The sequence below is a fragment of the Leucoraja erinacea genome, chromosome 11 (genome assembly GCF_028641065.1).
Source record: "Leucoraja erinacea ecotype New England chromosome 11, Leri_hhj_1, whole genome shotgun sequence".
NCBI lineage: Eukaryota > Metazoa > Chordata > Chondrichthyes > Rajiformes > Rajidae > Leucoraja > Leucoraja erinaceus.
The window spans coordinates 40465885-40486242 of record NC_073387.1 but is presented as its reverse complement, the minus strand read 5'-3'; the positions used below and the strand labels follow the sequence as shown (position 1 = coordinate 40486242).

General features: G+C 40.3%; 1 protein-coding gene across 1 annotated transcript in view; it reads left to right on the top strand.

Annotated features, from left to right (window-relative positions):
• LOC129701709 (glutamate receptor ionotropic, delta-2-like) overlaps window positions 1–20358 on the top strand; it is a 448180-nt gene that overhangs the window by 321862 nt on the left and 105960 nt on the right. The window contains exons 7-9 of the mRNA XM_055643077.1: window positions 926–1087; window positions 8863–8982; window positions 14554–14655. Of these exons, the coding sequence (XP_055499052.1) occupies window positions 926–1087; window positions 8863–8982; window positions 14554–14655 (384 nt within the window). The remainder of the gene's footprint in view (window positions 1–925; window positions 1088–8862; window positions 8983–14553; window positions 14656–20358) is intronic.

Below are 20358 nucleotides of genomic sequence, written 5' to 3'. Positions count from 1 at the left end.
GGGCATGTTGGTCGGCATAGATATGTTGGGCCAAAGGACCTGTTTTTGTGCTGTATCATTCAATTACTCCATGTGTCTGGTCAAGAATTTACATCGGGACTGAAAGTGTAGAGGAGAAATGGCCGTTATAGTGAGGCTGGGTAAAGGGGTGGGTGAAAAGCTCTTCCCCACCGCTTTATACTGGCTTTTTCCCTTCTGTTTTCTCAGATCAGATGCAGGGTCTCGATCTGAAATGTCGGAACAATCTAAAATGTCAGCTCTCCATTCCTCTCCTAGGATGCTGCCTGACCCTATAAGATCTTCCAGTGCTTCTCATTATATTTTTAATCGGAATGCTGTTTTGATTTGTTTGAAAAAGGACCATATTGTGACATTTACTTTTTCTGATGCACCCACATTTGTTTTTTCAGATTGCTGAAAATCTACTGTTATGGACTTGCAACATTCAGACCAAGTTCCTGTCTCGTCAGTCATGAAATTATTTAAGTTGATTGATATTTCAACAAGCTGCAATAATGCAGATGCTACCTTGACCAAATATCAGAGCAAATCGCATATAAAACTACTTAAAGCAAAATATTGATTATACATTGACTAATTGCCAAAGTCCATTTCATGATTTTTATGTGTTTTAATCAAGGTTTTTTAGTGAGTGCTCTGGTTGGTGAAATTATTTGATATTATTAATGCTCTTGGTGTCGACTTCTCAAAGACATTTAACGGTATGATTCTGTGCTATCCCAGAGGACTGATAAATTTTCACACTCAATCTTTATTGATGTGAGGTGAAGAATTCGTTAGAGAAATTAAATGCTTGTCTTTGGCTTGAGAGTTTCATTAATCTGCAGTCCCCTTGTGTCAGGTAACTCGTCATTTCAATATCATTATTTTTGCTGAAAGTTATTCTTTGGTCTAATCCATGCAGATTTCCAATCTCTACGTATATGACAGTGTTTTGCTGCTGGCTGATGCCTTCCATAAGAAGCTAGAAGATCGAAAGTGGCATAGCATGGCTAGTTTGACATGCATAAGAAAAAATTCTAAGCCATGGCAAGGTGGAATATCTACATTTGATGCAATTAAAAAGGTTATGCATGTTTAATTTCAAAATTCAAAAGTATTGCATGTATGTAAGTAGACAATGCATGCAGTGAAATAATGGAAGAGAATCTATGTAGAAAATTAATTCACTCAAGAATATAAACTTGTACAAAGGTTAACGGGGAAAATTTTTGCAGGTATGTTTCTATGCACGTGAATTACTACTTTAGGTGATCATCAGCGATATTAAAAATAATACTTGATCTTATTTCTGATTAACTGTCTCTCAGGCATCCTATGTGCATAATGTATGCATAGGTACCCAAATTGCTCCGAACTGTGCTAATTTAATGCATATAAAGTTGAGTGTCATTTTTTATGTCAACAAGCAGAAACTTTCCTTTAATCCCCATATGAATGAAGTGAAAATGTTCATGTCTTTACTTAGGTTTGTCACACATAATAAATATTTTTCACTGTATCTTGGTACATGTGACAATAATAAATCAACACCAATATTGACTATATGTTTTCATTTTAGTTTTAATTTGTACTCAGTATTTCCAGGTGGCTTAGACACCTCAAGAGTTCAAGAGACATTTATTGTCACATGCACCAATTGGTACAGTGAAATTTGGGTTTCCATACAGCCATACGAATAAAAAGAACACAACACACGATAGACTTTAACATAAACATCCCCATACAGCGGAATCAACATTTCCCACAGTGAGGGAAGGCACCAAAGTTCAATCATCCTCCTCTTTGTTATTCACCCGTGGTCGGGGCCTCCCGAGCCCCACCACAGTCGCCGCTACAGGTGGCCCGATATTCAGGCCCTCTCGCCGGGATGATGGAACTCCGACGTTGGAACAGAAGAACATTCTCAGCGGCTTCGAATTCTGAATCGGCCACTTCTTACCGGAGACCACGGCTCCCGAAGTCCACAGGCCGAGCTGGGTGGAGATTTACACTGGCGGCCCTCGGCAAAGGGATCCCAGGACTCCACGATTTTTTAGTCAGCGCCGCCCGTGGCTTGAAGCTCCGCAAACGACAGCTCCATGATGTTGAAGCAGCAGGCCCAACACTCCGGATCTTCAAATGGCGATCCCAGGTAAGGCATCGCCCTCTCTGCGATGAATCCAGTGCTGCGGCGCTGCTGAAGCTCTGGTCGGTCTCCGGCAGGAAAGGCCGCGCCAATTCAGTTGGTAGGCCGCGAGGACGGGGGCGAAGATGGGACTCGGAGAATAGTCGCATCCTCGCAAGGAAGTGACGAGTAACAGTTTCCCCCTTACCCTCCCTCCCTACCTTACATAAAAATGCTGAAATATAATTTTGTGATGCACAAGAAGTTATGGGCTTTCTTGCTGTGGTTCTCCATCTGATTGCTTCCAGATTCTAATTCACCTTTCACCAAGCTTCAGTCTCTTTCAGATCATTTTCCACTTTACCTCAAAGTATCAAAGTATCCTTTATTGTCATTCAGACCATTCGGTCTGAACAAAATTTCGTTGCCTTGCAGTCATACATATAATAAAAATAGCAAAAAAACACACAATAAACACAAATTTAACATCCACCACAGTGAGTTCACCAGGCACCTCCTCACTGTGATGGAAGGCAAAAGTCTTAAAGTCGTTGTCTCTTCCCTCCTTGTTCTCCCTCTGCGCTGAGGTGATCCAGGCCTCCGATGTTGTGACTCCACCAGATGATGGTAAGTAAGAGTCTGCGAACGGGCCGGTTCAAACTCCGCGGCCCGGGGTGATCGAAGCTGCCGAAGATGCCGCCCTCCAGTCCAGCAGACGAAGCTGTTGTTGCGGGAGCTCCGGAAAAACAGGTCACCAACCTGTGACCTGCGAGCTCCCAATGATGTCGTCCACTGGGCCCGCGGCTGAACCTCCGAAGTCGGGTCCGCCGCCGGAATGCCAGAACGCAGCCACAGCTCCAAGCTGGATCCAACGCCGGAACGCCGCCACAACTCCGAGTCAGGCCGCCGCTGGAATGCTGCCACATCTCCGAGTCGGGCCCGAGGCTGCCAGCTCCGCCATTAGGCCTCAGCGCAGGCAGAGACGGAGACGAGGGACATGACAAATAAAAGTTGCACTCCCCCCGAAGGAAGAGACTAAAACCCTGTTGACCAGTGTGTCATAACCATATAACCTATATAACCATATAACAATTACAGCACGGAAACAGGCCATCTCGGCCCTACAAGTCCGTGCCGAACAACTTTTTTTCCCCTTAGTCCCACCTGCCTGCACTCATACCATAACCCTTCATTCCCTTCTCATCCATATGCCTATCCAATTTATTTTTAAATTATACCAATGAACCTGCCTCCACCACTTCCACTGGAAGCTCATTCCACACTGCTACCACTCTCTGAGTAAAGATGTTCCCCCTCATATTACCCCTAAACTTCTGTCCCTTAATTCTGAAGTCATGTCCTGAATACTGAAGTCATGTCCTTAATTCTGAAGTCATCTAATAAACTAAATTTAAGAAAACAACAACAAAAAGTAAAAAAACAGATGGACTGCAGGCGAGCAACAGCTGCCAGGCAGAGCCACTACCTGCCACTACCTGCATTACAATCAGTAAGAAAAAGCAATGGAATTATGGCTGGACAATAAGATTGTCTGGTCTTCCATGTCCTCACCTTCCTGTCTGAGCTGCATACTTCAACACACTGTACAAACCCACCTAACATAGAACAGTACAGCACAGGGAGAGCAACTTTTGACCTACAATGTCTGAGACAACCATGATGCCAAATTAAACTTTTGTGCCTTTTGTCTCCATAGGATTCATATCCCTCCATTCCCTACAGAGGATTGAGCCTAGCTAAAAAGCCTCTTAAACACCACCCCTTAACGTCTTTTATCATTCACCACATCTTAATGATTAATCTATAAAATATAAATAAGGTGCCTGCAAGAGAATTTGGCACAGCTAATATATTCAATACAGTTGATAAAATGATAACTTAATCAATTTTATTACTTTTGGATTAATTAATTACTCTAACAAACAGATTTAGCAGACATCCTGAAAACTGACAAGTTATATAAAAACACACATAAATAGATATGAAAATCCATAAGATACCAGAGTAAATAGGCAATATTTGAAACAGTTATCTATGCTATAGCCAGGTACAAAGTGAATTTGGGCAATATCGCTGGCAACAGTGTTCCTCCTTGACGAGAATGCATTCTATACACACCTTGAATAAAGATTTAGTGGAATTACATCATCCCCATCAATTGCTTCAGGTGCATCTGTATCCACGGTCAGTGTCTCCGGTCAGAACAGCCTTCCTGAGAGTGAACCCACGGAAAACAACTGCCTGTATGGAGACCCTGACCATATCCTCAGGACTTGCATGTATCAGTTGTCAGGAGATCTTTAACCCCTCCCTACACCATTCAGAGGATTCCACCACCTTTAAGAAGGCCATTATTGTCCCGGTGCCAAAGAAAGGCAATTAAGTGTGTATTATTGACCACAGTCCAGTGTCGCTGACATCCACCATCATTAAGTGCTTCAAGAGGCTGGTCATAGCACACATTAACTCCAGCCTCACAGATGACCTTGATTGCAGTTCATCTAAAGCTGCAACAGATCCACATCAGATATTATCTCCCTGGCATTACATTAATTACGGGAATGTCTGGATATCAAATACAACTATATCAGACTCAAACTTATTGAGTACAGCTCTGAAAACTAAAGCACAACCAAAATAATCTCCAAATTCCTGGACCTAGGAGTCAGCGAACTCTTCCTCCCTCCCCTCTGCTACTGGATCCTCAACTTCTTGTTCCAGATACCACAATCAGTGAGGATAGCCAACCTCCATGAATATCCTTGGAAGCATGTACCTCCAAATTCAGGTACAGTTTTTCCCCACTGTTATCAGACTACTTGAATGGTCCTCTCATAAGATAACGGTGTAATCCTGATTTCCCAAGTTACTTCATTGGTGCCTTGCACTTTTCTCTGTAGCTGTAACACTATTATGCTGTAACACTATACTCTGCACTCTTTTGCTCTTTGCACTACTTGTTGCACTTGTAAGTGGCTTCATTATTTTCATGTAGTATGATTTCACTGGAAAGCACACAATGTTTTCCACTGTATCTCAGGACATGCAATAGTAACATACCAATACTAATTATCATGGAATATGCAACCATAGTCTACAGTTATGCAATATGCATACACGCACTGTTATTTTTTTTTCATTTGAAGCCAATATAATTAGGAAATAAATTGGTCCTCCTTCACAAATGTTGGATTAGTTAAATTCAAGCTGGCAGTAAGTCAGGTTGCAATTTGAACTCGACCACCTTCATGATCACTTTATTTCTATTCTCAAGATTGGAGAATTTTGTTTTTCTCAGATACCAAACATGTTGTTTCATCTGATAATAACATATTGTGTTGGCACCTGGTGGTAGGCCACGGGCAGAGCGAACCTTCGGCTCTGGAGGGAGGACTTAGGTGTCTCTATTTGGGAGGGTCAGATCATGTGGTTGACCCTTAGGTGGGACAGGGGTGGTCTCGGTGTGGGAGGTGTGTCTCGGTGTGGGAGGCGCAGGTCACGGAGTTGACCCTTTATCGGTATTTAAGGTCGGACAACGCCCGTGCCCATTGAGGAGTTGGGAGCAACATAGTAATAGTAATAAAATACGTCTCGTTCACACAACTTTGTGTTTCGACTTATTCTTGGCTGGACTCCTGCGAGTCCCCGCTATAATATCAAGAAGAGGATCAAGATAATTTTGCTGAATCATTCTGACCATAAAAAAACATGTGATGACTCCTATAAAACAACAAAGTACTTCTAAAGGTAGACAAAAATGCTGGAGAAACTCAGCAGGTGAGGCAGCATCTATGGAGCAAGGGAAATAGGCAACATTTTAGGTCGAAACCCTTCTTCAGAGTACTAAATGCATTCAGACTTCTAAATGCTATTGAAAGCTGTCTGAAGAAGGGCCTCGGCCTGAAGCGTCATGTATTCCTTCTTTCCAGTGATGTTGCCTATCCCACTGAGTTATTCCTGCGTTTTGTTTCTATCTTCGGTGTAAAGCAGCACCTGCAGTCCCTCCTACGCGCTATTAAAAGCTTGTGTTTTTTTAGTACTGATTGTCAGCCTCTCTCAAGTTACAAATTTTGCATAAATGTTAATTATATCCTCAAAACACATCAAACTTAAGTGATACTTGCATGGAGAGTCTGATGTTAATGTTAAAACTTTCCAAATCAGTCACATTTGTGTGCTTTCACAAAGCAGCTTATCCTCTGACCAAGGGCAAGTTACCAAGTGTTCTTCCAGGTTTAAGGTTATATAGTAATACATTCCTGGTATGCTGTATTTTTGTTTGTGTTCTGCTGTGTTCAGCAGTGTGCTGTAGTAACTCCTCTGTTCATGGCATTGATACTGGGCCTACATTGCAGTGCATTTGTGTTCAAATCCCACCATGGCAAATTGTCCAATTGAATTTTTTAAAACCAATGATTTGTGCAACATCGCTGATTAGATCCCTAATGTGTCTAGCCTGCATCTGATTCTAGTCCACGTTACCTAATTGACTCTGAATGACAGTTTAATAATTCATCGAGGCTCTGGGCAAAAACACTAAATTCAGCAGATTTGTTCAGAAGATTAGACTGTCCTATTAAAATCACCTTAGGCACCATATCACGAAAAATTACTGGCAATCTCAGCCCAGTCAACCCTGCAAATGTTCCATGCTAACAACAGGATATTACGGCTCAAGTTGAGAAGATTGTCTTGCGGGCAAGGCATGCATTGACTTTGCATAATCGGTCTTGCAAATTCCTAACCAGCCATCAATAATCCAAATTCCTCCATTGCAATATCTACACATGACTGAGACGGAATTCTATGCTGTGGTCCAGCTGGCCATTGTTGAGGGCTCCAGTGACCATACCAACACCAACAAAACCCAAACCAATGCAGGTGGTGCTGAATGCATGTATCTGAGCAACAGGTGGAATTGTCACAGCGTTCTAGCATTTCCAAGGGCAGGACGGTGGTGCAGCGTTAGAGTTGCAGTGTCAGAGATCCAGCTTTAATCCCGACTACTGGTGCTGTCTGTGCAGAGTTTGTACATTCTCCCTGTGGGTTTTCTCCAAAGTCTTCAGTTTCCTCCCACACGTACAGATTTGTAGGTAATTTGGCTTGGTAAAATATTAAAAAATTGTCTCTGGTGTGTGCAGGATAGTGTTAATATGCAGGAATCGCTGGACGGCGTAGACCCGGTGGGCCGAATGGCCTGTTTCTATGATGTATCTCGAAACTAAACTAAACATCCAGCAGCATTACACTGGAGTGTCACCTCTCCCACCCCACAGCAGGTTAAACTTGAAGAAGAATCAAATACCCATTGATTTCAAAGATCTCTTTGGGTTTGTGGATTAAAAAGCAATAAGGATTGTATAATTTGTAAAATTATATTTTGCTAAATATTTTAAATTATGTCAACGTGTTTTCATGAGATTTAAAGTATTTTACTTTTCTTATACTTCCAATTTTGATGGTTTTTAATCTTATTGTTTAAAATTATAATTGATTGATATCTTTGACAACTTTGAAAAATGGCAAATTTCCGCCTCCAAATTTGCCTCCTGTCTGTGATTTTCCATGGGTGAGGCCTCTATCTCACACCACCTGAGCCCATCTGCATTGTGGCTTTACTGCCAAACTAAAGCAGAGCAGTGAGATGGGTCTTCGATAGGGTAACTGCAAGAATGAGGGGATTCTGGTTGACTGATTGGATCAGCAGAATTCATCTTCACAAGATCTGTAAAATCAAAGGAAATTTCTTGCTGATCACCAGTCTTCATTGCGACTTCACCACTCCCCTCCTTAATAATAAAATATAATTTGGGGGAAATACTGAGGAATTTATTTAGGGTGTGGGACTTCATGTGGTAACAATTCATCCTTCGCACATGGGCTGGGCTTCCAATTATAGTCAGTTTTGTTTACAGAAGTGAAGCACAACTTGTACACATATACACACACATAGCCCACCCAAATGAGACAAAGGTTCAAACCAGTGTTTCCATACAATGTTAATCTCGTAAGTTATAGGAGCAGAATTGGACCATTCAGTCCATGAAAGCCCATCATGCCATTCAGTTAAGCCTGATCTTTCAATGCAAAATTAAGAAGCCACAAGTTCAACCATTCATCTTTGGGCTCGTGTATAGTGAAAACGTGCAAATTGCACATCACCTCCAATATTGAGGGAGCTCACTGTGCAAAAAGGTCATAAATGATAGGAGCAGAATTAGGTTGGCCTAATTCTCGGCCCATCAAGTCTACTCCGCCATTCATTCATGGCGCATCTAATTCTCCCTCCCAACCCTATTCTCCTGTCTTCTCCCCATAACCCCTGACACCTGTACTAATCAAGAGTAGAGTGCAATTTGCATCGGCTTCTGCACCACACATTTAGTACGTTATCACATTTATCTTGTGTGGTCCCAAAATGTAATTGTGCCACACTTGCATTGTTCATAATGTTATTAAATAAATAAATAATTTGAATTATCAACACAAAACATTTTCCTTTCTACATTGAAAAACAATGTTATAATGAAATAGCAGGTCATTTCACAAGTCGTGAATACCAATGGGAGAGGTTTAGCCTCATGATAAAAAATATTGGGTTTTACAGAAAGCAATAATAAAATGTTGTATTTCCTTCTTTTTCATATTTGTTATTTATGTGGATTTTTAATGTCAAAATTCATAACATATGTTTTTTTTAATTTTGTTTATAGGGAAAAGTGAATGGATTAACTGGAATGCTCAGTTTTAGAGATGATGGCACAAATGAGAATGTCCTATTTGAAATTCTCGGTACCAGCTACAGTGAGGAGAAGGATAGAGGGATTCAACGAGTAAGTGACATTTTACACTTTGCAATTAAGCAAAAATAAAATAAAGTCGGGATAAATTATGCTATTTCCAAGAATGTATTTTATCCTGGATTTATTTCAATTGCGGGAACTCTTTTTTAAGTTAAAACACTTTTCAATCAATTTTTGCTTCAGCTGCAACTTCATGTAGATATAATATTAATTTCAAATACAATTAAATAACAGCCTCCCACTGTGTGTGCAAAATTCTGTTTCAACCCTGAACAATACTCGGGCAGGTGAAAAGCAAAACAGAAACCGGCATCTCAGGGATTCAAATGGCCAACCAATATTATCAAATTTGCCCCAGTAGTTACCAATAATGCTGGCCTCTCATTGACAGTCAGCCAGTGATAGGGATCAGAGCAACATCCAAGGGAAAGGGTCACCCGTCTTGACGACAATCCCGAGATTTGAGAGAGTTCTTTTTTGTTACTTGGACACCTTACAACCCGGCGGTATGGATATTGATTTCTCTAACTTCAAGTAATCCTTGCTTTCACTCTCTTTCTGTCCCTCTCTCCGACTAGTTTTACTGTCCTTCTGATTAATTTTACTTATTATATGCCCCCTTATCACCTTCCCCGCAGGTAACAATGAACCATTCTACATTTCCTTAGCATCATCTGCTTTGATCTGTTGATTTCACACCTTACCCTTTCATATCTCTAGTCTCCCTCTACCCCGACTCTCAGTCTGAAGAAGGGTCTATACCCGAAACGTCACCCATTTCTTCTCTCCAGAGATGCTGCCTCTCTGGCTGATTTACTTCAGCATTTTGTGTCTACCTTCATTTGTCAACTTCTCACCATTTTCTCTTCACATTTTCAGCAGCAATTGTCGAGTTAGTTAGTTAAATATCTCTAAAAGCAGGAAATGTTACTTGGAGAATTCTGGAGATGCAGAATTCTACTGTGAACATACCCGTGGCTGTATGCTTGCTCAGCAATAGATAATGTGACATCATTCAGCCTCAAAGTGATTTAAAACATCAAGAAAACTTTGGCAATCCTCAATTTGAATTTATGACAGAAGCATCCATTCTGCAAGTGGACAGTGTGATCTTAATGATTAACGTATCCATAATAATTTTCTCCTATAATTTTAATTGATTTAACTTGGGGGGAAATTTATTGTCATTCCAATACTTCTCCGTTGGTGGAGTTGTTATAAGAAAATTCTGTAGCCGCATACAGTCCATATATACTAAGTAATAAATGTAAATTCCGTAATGTATTTCTCAAATTCAGCAGAAAGTACAAAATGTTCTTATTAATGGGTATTTAATGTAACAATAAGATACCCTTCGCCAAGTTTTGTTCAGCTGATTACATATAAAACGACCAGATAATTGTAATTGAAGTCCTTCAGAGATGAAAGCAAAGATAATTAATTGGAAGTTGTTGATAATTGAGTAGATAAATTCATCATGATGCATGACAGAGGAACAACAAAAGCCAAAATCAAACTTTGCTCCCTGCTCCCTGTTCTGTTCTGACTCCAGCCAGGATAATTTGCTTCAGGGCCATTACACTTAGCAGGTTGAATAATTTGCCATGGTTTCCTTATTTGAATATTTTGTTCTAAAGGCTGTGCAGTCCCCCTGTGGAAAAACATACATTTATATTAGTGTGGTGCACAAGAGACCACGACTTACCTTGCTTGATACTACACCTCTCGACCCCTATGTAATGTAAATATGCATTGTTGATCTGTGGAGATTATACACATCCAGCTGACAGTGTGAAGGTGTCAACATTTCAATTCCATTGGAACTGTGCCCAGTTCTCCCTTCCATATGCTGAAGAACTACCCATTCACTTGTGGTGTCATGTTCTTGCCCAAATTAAATGCAAACCTAGGTTTTTCTTTAATTTTGAGATCCTCAATCTTATCTGGAGCATTATGTGCAGTTTTGGTTGCCCCATAAGAGGAAGGATGTGGAGGCTTTGCAAAAGGTGCAGAAGAGGTCTATCAGAAAGCTGCTTCGATAAGAAGCGTATTGGCTAGAAGGAGAGGTTGAACAGACTTGGACGTTTTCTCTGGAACACCAGAGATTGAAGGGATACATGATTAAAGTAATTATAGAAGGCATAGATCAAGTAGTCAGAATCTTTTTGTCAAAAACTAGAGGGCGTACATTTTAGTTGAAAGAGCTTAAAGGAGATGTTTTTTGTAGACAGAAAGTAATGGGTGCCTGGAACGTTCAGCCAGGTGGGTGGTGGAGACAGATTTAATAATTACATTTAAAAGGCTTTTACAGTAAATGAGCACATGGATATGCAGGGAATAGAGGGATGTGAATCATGTGCATGAAGATAGGATTAATATATCTTGGCATCATATTGGGCATTGTGGGCCGAAGGGCCTGTTCCTGTGCTATACTTTTTTTATGTTCTAGGTTTTATTTGGTAATTACTTCCTTAAAGTACTGAAAACCTTTGTGTTCCACAAAGGATCCAATGGAAGTTCAGGTCAAAAATCCTAATTTGTACTCCTGCAGATCAACTCAAGAGTATTTTCTTATATGGTGCCCATGTAAACTCAAGGAATTTCCCATTACAATCCTGCCTGCTTTCTCAGTAATATACCAAGCATTCTGAATCCAGAGTAAACTGGTGTCCCAATCTCCAACCACCTCAATAAACCACCTCCTCCCATAAAAAATATGACAAATAGTTAAGTTTGAAATTAACTGATTATTATCAAAAATGCAACGTGAAACTTTGTCTTTTCCTAGAATGCCATTCAGAAAATGAATTGGGCATTTCTTCAGCTAAATCCATGCAGCCAGCAAAATCACACCCATGCTTGCCATTGAAGACATTCTTAAGATCTGAGGGTCAATCTAGCAATGACTTGCAATATGGTCCAGCTGCCATGTCAGGTGTTAAAGCAGAGTACGCTGGAAACACTTCAGCAAATCAGGCAACATCTATGGAAAGGAAGACAGAGTTAATATTTCAGCTTAAATATTCTTTATCAGGCTGCACAGTGGTGCAGTGGTATAGTTGCTGCCTTACAGTGCCAGAGACCTGGGATTGATCCTGACTACAGGTGCTGTCTGTAGATAGTTTGCACATTCTTCCTGTGACAGATGGGTTTTTTCTGAAAGCTCCAATTTCCTTGCGCGTTACAAAGACATGCAGGTTTGTAGATGAATTGGCTTCAGTAAATTGCCCCTAGTGTACACCATAGAACTAGTGTACAGGTGATCATCGCTCACGTTCCATAAATTCAAGATATAGAACATTATCATGGAATTGATGTGAATTAAAGTAAATAAATAAACACAACATTTTGATTCAAGTAATAAAAATAATAATAATAAATTTTATTTATGGGCGCCTTTCAAGTCTCAAGGACACCTTACAAAATTTAGCAAATAGAGTAAAAACATGTAAGCGGAATGAAATAAATAATAAAGACATCACCAGTACACAAATTAAAGACAGAATTCAATCCAAAGACAAAAATCAAAAACACAATATGAAGAGAGAGCAGCGGTAGCTAAAGCACGCCAGCGTACACTCTCCCTTCCGGCAGCCATCTTGGACACAGAATAAAATAATCATTTGAACACAAAAAAACATCCCCCCACAATGGTTACCACTGTGGGGGAAGGCACAATGTCCAGTCCCCATCCCCAGTTCTCCCATAGTCAGGCCTATTGAGGCCTCCACAATTGCCTCTACGGAGGCCTGATGTTCCTGGCCGTTCTCGCCGGGTGGTGTTGCTCCGGCGTCGGGAGGTTCTTGATTCTTGATGCATGCGCAGATGATGCAGCTGTGCATTATGGAACATTTTCAAGAAACAATCCCCCCTGCTCAAAGGTAGACAAAAATGCTGGAGAAACTCAGCAGGTGAGGTAGCATCTATGGAGCAAAGGGATAAGGTGACGTTTCGGGTCAAGACCCTTCTTCAGACTTCATATCTTGCCACTGCATTAGGACATCTAGTTACATTTTCCCTGTTCTCTCTTCAATAATGTTATCGCTGACATTCACTTCACAGTACTTGGAAGCTCAGCTACACTCCCCTTGATCTATCTTTTCAAAACAACATGTTGTATGGGTACCATCTACACCATATCTTCGCACAGTGGTTCTTACTCAAATTGTGCACATTGGCGTTTATATGAAAAACTTTAATGCTCCTTGAGTGAGAACAATGCATGAGGTAAATGGCTGATTTATGCATGTGAGCCTTTTGTAACTCAAGGTGCTCTTTCCCAATAGAAGATATTCCAAATGCTTCATAGCCAACCTGGTCCTATCTCCTTTCTGTTATGTATGCAAGCCTGGACCAGGCTTAGTGAGGCCAGATATATGCTGATAGTGCCTAATACTTCAGATGTCGCAAGTTTTGCCATAATATGTTGTGATATCAGGAATATTTGCAACAACAGAATAATTTTAGTAAGCATGACTACAGAAAGCATAGGGGATCAGTGCACAGGTCTCCAGATGTTTTAATTTTGTCCTTGCAATACTTCCTTCAAGGAACATGCTCGATCGGAAAGACTTAACTTTACCATGTAGAACTATAACTGAGGTATTGCTTTATTTAAAGAAACCCTTTGTATTTAATGCAGGCTGGTGGTTCTTGATATTTCATACTGTAAAGCAACTCACCACCTGTTTGAAATATTTTAATGTTTTTGTTTAAATCCTGATCTACAATGTCATCTTCAGTTGCCCATGCTAAACACGTGATATAGCAACATTTATCTGTTGTACTCTGCTTCTGAGGTTAATGGTGCTGAATTTCCGAGGTAGAGCTTGGTCCACAAATGTTGCTGCATCACTTGTTTGGTGCTTGTGGTGAAGGACGAATATTTATTCCCTTACAGCTTGCAAACTTATTAATTTATCACACTTGTACCGTTGACATTCTGCCTCACAATGGGGGGCATGGGATTTACTAATGGCCTTCTCAAAATTATTTTGGAAAATTAAAACAGTTAAATGTTAAGGCTGTGCCAAGTTACAGCATTAAAACTTAGCAGGCTGGCAATAATTCCCTGCTCATCACTACTGAGTGCATGATATAATAGCAACAGTATATGGGAGCTGGCGCGCAAAGGCACTGAATATTGCACTACCGCTCTATTATGACATATTTAATATTATTGACTGCAGATTCATTTTGAAACAAATACCTTTTGAAGGCATTAACCATACTCCTGACAGGAGAACAAATGCTTCTCACATGTTATGATTCCTGGATCTCCGTAAAATGCAATATATTCTTCAAATTTCTATAGCTAACATTGCAAAGACTGATTATAATTGTATTTGATGTACGATTATGTACGGCAGGTGGGACTAAGGGAAAAAAAGCTGTTCGGCACGGACTTGTAGGGCCGAGATGGCCTGTTTCCGTGCTGTAATTGTTATATGTTACATGGTTATATATAAATCATATTATTTATTTCTGCCAACAAAATGAGCTGCAACAAATACAGAATTTTTGGAGAGTCAAACAGTGAAATTATATTATCATTGCACTTAACATTATTTTAATACTATTTGTTTACTATGCCCTATGCAGCTTGGTCTTTGGAGTCCGACTGCTGGATTGAATGGTTCTCTAGTTGATCAAAAATTGGAAAACAGCATGGAAGGAGTGACACTGCGGGTTGTAACAGTGCTGGTAAAGTTAAATCCCTTGCCTTGGTGTATGTTTGTATATTTTGCAGCTTCCAATCATGCCAGGTATTGCAACTGCAAGTTATCATTTAGGGTAGGTTAATGGCAGAAGAAAAATCAATGGGGACTTGGTGGGAACATCTAAGAGAGACATGATACAGAGAAATAACGAGGAGGGGAATAGGTCTAATGGGAGTGCTCACCTGGGAGCTGGCATGGATCATTGGGTCAAATTACTGCCTTTTGTGTTGTAAGTATAAGCAATTTTAGAAATAAAATGTATCTAACTATGTGTAGATCAGTATTATTACAATGTAACAAAGATTGTCGGAGTCTAAGCTTATAACCTTGGCAGCTTTTTCACTTTAAAATTAAGAACATGATGTTAGGAAATTATTCCAGACTACCCCAATGTAGTTGAACATTGGACTCTGCTCTTTGTCAGCTAATATGCTCATCCTGCAGAATAGTCCCCATTTTCCATCATGAAGCAAGTAGTAACCAGGGTATGAATGCAAAGAATCACTAAAGACCACTCAGCCAACCATTTACCATTGACCATGTAAAACTATATCCTATTAGTTAAGTCCCAAGTAAAGCTCAGGACCCATGATTCCTGTAAGGTAATCAAGTCATCAGCAGAATATTTTCATTTTTACTGTGGGTCATAATCCTTTCTAAACAACAAATTCCATATCCAACTTCTGTTGGAGGCATGTGGTTCCACAGAATATATGACCAATCAGTCCCTACTCTTTTAAGAAACAATTCCTATGTCCAACCAGATTTTTATCAAGCCCTTCAGTGGAAGCCCACTTGTTCTTCTTGCTCTCCAGGCTCTGCTTTCAACAATACTTGCTGCTATCAATCGAACCATCTAATTTGGCATTCATTACATGCTCATCTTTTTGATGCTGAACATTTAACAAATACTTTACTACATCAAATGAATAATGTCCAATGAGCAGCTGTCATCTTTCAGTATAATCGCTTCCACATAAATCTCAAGTAGATTAATTAAAACAAAACATTCCAGTTTTAGGTAACATCTACAAATAAGCTTGCCCTTCTTCACCTAATCCAACCTCCCCCACCCTTTCTTCCCCCTCCTCAGTCCCCTCCCCTGAACCCAAGCTGACCTTGCACACTTCACTGTGCTGTCCTTGCACTAAAGAAGCAAAAACATCTAAATTTATAGCAAAACTTTAAGTGCTAGGATAACTCAGCTGGTCAGGTGGCATCTCAAGATTCCAGCATCTGTAGTTCCTTCTTGCTCCATCCGAATGACAAAGTGTCTCCTGGCATGAGTGTGAAAATAGTCCTTCAAATGCCTGATAGACCAGCACGTCAGAGCACATTTCTGATTATCTCAAATCAAGTGCGAGATGTTTTCATTCATAAATCTTTATAAAAAAGCCATAGATGTGTAAATAATTGCAGTATGATGGGAAATGTTCTAAGCATTCATATTCAAAATTAGATGTAGGCCCATTTATATTATCTAAATTATGAATAAGTCACTGCATCAATGAAGGTCTATCATATATAAATTAATTAAATTGGAAATTCAGAGTGCAAAGCGGCAGGAGGACACTATCAAGAGATTTCAAATGCAGATTTTCTGCCACTGAGTATTGCTGGCAGCTATTGAAGTAGCTGATAAAATAAGATTGTAAATACAGTGGAATGGAAGTCATGAGCTGCTGCAGGATCTGCTCAAATTCCATCAGCTGTCTGAACCGGCCCATTCGCTGAGCACGGTTGAGCCGCGGGACTTACTTACCATCACCTGGTGGGGTCACAACATCGGCCTGGATCGCCTCAGCGCAGAGGGAGAACAAGGAGGGACGAGACAGAGGCTTTAAGATTTTTGCCTTCCATCACAGTGAGGAGGTGCCTGGTGAACTCACTGTGGTTGATGTTAAATTTGTGTTTATTGTGTGTTTTTGTTATTTTTATTATATGTATGACTGCAAGGCAACAAAATTTTGTTTATACCGAAAGGTCTGAATGACAATAAAGGATACTTTGACTTTGAGACTATTAGCAGCAATGTTTCTGGAGGTCATGGTTCATAAAAGGACTATTTGGTTGTGTGCATCACCAGGATCATAAAATCTTGTTTAAAATATTCAGAAACCAATAATGCAAATTCTGGGGAAATGTCTACTGGAATTTGCTACTTCATTAAGTTAATAACTTAGGCTTTGGAGTCATATGGAGCAGTAGCAGCAATAGTATGTGATAAGAATGGTGCTTAATATGTAATGTAGTCCCTGTACAATTGTTCAAGAAAACACTATACTTGGAGAGTATGAGTTTAGTTTAGTTTAATTTAGTTTAATTTAGAGATACTGTACAGTGTGGAACTAGGCCCTCCGGCCCACCGAGTCAGCGCTGGCCAGTGATCACCGTGCAAGAGCACTATCCTACACATTAGGGACAATGGCAAATTTTTACCAAAGCCAAATTAATCTACTAACCTGTACATCTTTGGGAGGAAACCGGACCACCCAGGAAAAACGTATAAACTCTGTACAGACAGCACCCGTAGTCAGGATCCAACCGGGGTCTCTGGCACTGTAAGGCAGCAACTCTACTGCTGTGCCACCATGCCGCCCCGAGTGGCCCAGAGTTTCCTTGGTACGGTGAGCCATCAAAGCTAACTATCCATAAACATGCTCTTACCTTGAGTGAACATCCCCAACAATGTTGCCAATGCTGAAATACTCAGACAGCTGGTTAAGTCGTGGAGAATCAATTGAGAAAGCTGCCATCAAGATTCACAAATTATTAATAAATAAATATGCTATTAACGTTTTTAAAGTTTAATTCAAACCCTTTAAAAAAATATGAAAACATTTGTAAACAATTAAAGGGTGGCACAGTAGTGCAGCTAGTAGAGATTCTGCCTCTCAGTGCCAGAGATCCAGGTTCCATCCTGACCTTGGCTGCTGTCTGCGTAGAGTTTGGACATTTCCCTCTGACCACGTGGGTTTCCTCTGGGTGCTCTGGTTTCCTCCCTCATCACAAAGTGGAACGGATTAATTGGCCTCTGCAAATAGCCCCTAGTGAAGGATTCAAAAATGGAACTCGTAGGCCTGTTTACGTGCCGTCTCTTCAATCAATCAATCAATCATGTTAAATCATGATTTGAAAATTATCTCTCTTTTGCAATAATGCCTCTCCATTAAAATGAATGATGTACTGACAGGTCCAACCAGGCCTAAGTTTGACCAGGCAGATTCTCCCAGTGTAACTGCTGAGAACTGCAGGATGTTCATGCTCCACCACTGGACTCCAAAATCAGTGCTGTGAGAACAACAGCAGCAATTAGCTCGGGACTTTAGGGATTTCTACATTAGTACAAAATTGTACGGGAATTACATGTTTCCTGGTAGTTTTGGAAGCAAATGCGTCAGTGCCATGCAGGTTTGCCAATTCTTTGGTGGAAATTTCAAGTTGTTTTCTGATGCTGATTTGGACCAGGACTCCTCTTGACTTATTTACCCTTTCCAAAATGAGTTCAGCTTGCAAGAGGCGTTCTATAGAATGTTGCGTTCTATAGAATGAAAGGATGGCACGTTTTAAAATGCAACAACAAATGCATTTTATTTAATTCTGCGGCAGTGATTGTCAACTTGTATAATGTATTTTGCAGTTGGATTTGCTATTGAGCCTTAAAGGTTGGCAGATGAAACAGACAATAATTGAGGAAAAGAAATAAATAGATGATTAATAAGTTATATGTACTGAGATATGAGTTAAAATTAGTAATGGACTGCATTTCTGAGTAATTATCTTTGCAAATGGTGACGGATGATTTAAGTAACAAGCTATTTGTCAAGTTTGCATCTGAGTAGTGATGGCTAAGCTTGTTTTGATTTGGTATTTAAAAGTACAAGCTGGATTTGAATTGGTTGACTTTGCTGCTTGAGTGGATTTAATTAGTGTGCAGGGAAGCAGAAGCAATTGAGCTGTAAGAAGGCTTTACATGGAGGGAGTTTGACTAGAACATCGCTGAGACACAGTGTCCTGATTCTACAGGATTAGAGGCTAAATAGAAATTCACTTCAAATATTGCTTCACAAACAATAATGAAACAAATGAGCACTTTCCTCTGAAATAAAAAGAGAAAATGTTAAGAATGCTCAGCATATCAGGCAACATCCATGGACAGAAACAGAGCATTAATGTTTCAGGTCTCCGGCAGTTCAGCAGAATTTTCTTCCAGAATCTTCAGATTTTATTTATTGGTTTAATTTAGAGATACAGCATGGAAACAGGCCCTTCACCCCACTGAGTTCGCACCAACGAGTGATCCCTGTGCACTAACATTATCCTACACACACCAGGGACAATTTTTACATTTGCACCAAGCCAATTAACCTACAAACCTGTACGTCTTTGGAGTGTGGGGGGAAACTGATGACCTCAGAGAAAACCCACGCAGGTCACGGGGAGAACATACAAACTCCCTACAGACAGCATCTGAAGTCAGGATCGAACCCGGATCTCTGGCACTGTAAGGTAATAACTCTACACCACCGTGCCACCCTTGAAGTTTGTATTATTTCTTACAAATTAATTGTTCTTCTTCTCTCCTTCCGCTTATTTGTTGTTATTCTGATTTTCAAATAGTTGCTTTGTGTTTGATAACTAGTTAAGACAATTTTATGTAGTCAGTTAGAATATATGGTGAACATTTTAATCTTCACCCTAGTCAACGGTAAATATCACAGGCATCAATTAACTTAATTGCACAGAAGCAGATCTTTTACTCCCCTTTATTAATATCAATGCGATAGGCATCCCCTTGTTTCAATATCTCATCCGTCAGATAATTATTTGAAAATTGAACATTTCTGCAGCATTACAATGAAGTATTTCTTCATGCTGGGCTTAAGGCAGAACCAACTCTTCGTTGGAAGCTATCACTCCAATCTTCTCTCTCAGAAGCAGTGTTTCTCAAAAAAAAATCCTGAAATAGAATTCCAAATTACATGGAATTTGATGGTATTTCTCGGCACGGTAAGCCTTCCTCAACTATGCATGTGCAACTGCCGCCCCAACTGGGCACGTGCGGATACCGGGCCCACTTCGCATGTGCGGGGAGTTAGCGTCCCTACCGCGTCACCGGCGCCATTTTCAATTGTGACATGGCTGACGGGCCTCCCCCAACTGTACAGGTACATACTTTATTTCCGCAAATCATCCCGCGGGCCTGATTGGACCCTTAGGCGTCGGATTCCACCTGTGTGCAGTTGGGGTGGCAGTCGCACTTGCGCAGTTGGGGTAGGCTTACCAGGCCAGAAAATTTCCCGAAATTATTTAATTTCCCAAAAATACCTGAAGACAACCAGAATTTCCTTCAAAGTGGAAACACTGCTCAGAAGTTATCTTCATGAGAAAGCATTGTAACTGGCACTGATGCTATGGCAACTCAACTACCATTTGTACTATAGATGTTTTCTAGGGATGTTTCTTAAAGAGATGAATATCAGAAAGATAGGTGCGCTGCAGACATTGGGTTGCTCATGGGCCTTTGCAATACTCTATCTTTATCGACAAATAAATTTTGCTCAGAAAAAAGCAACTAAATGAAAGAAAAAAAATATTTCTGTTTGCCACAATCACATATTTTTCTCTTCGGTACTGGATATATTTGAAATTGCCCTTATTACCTACAAGCTTGAAAAGCAAAACC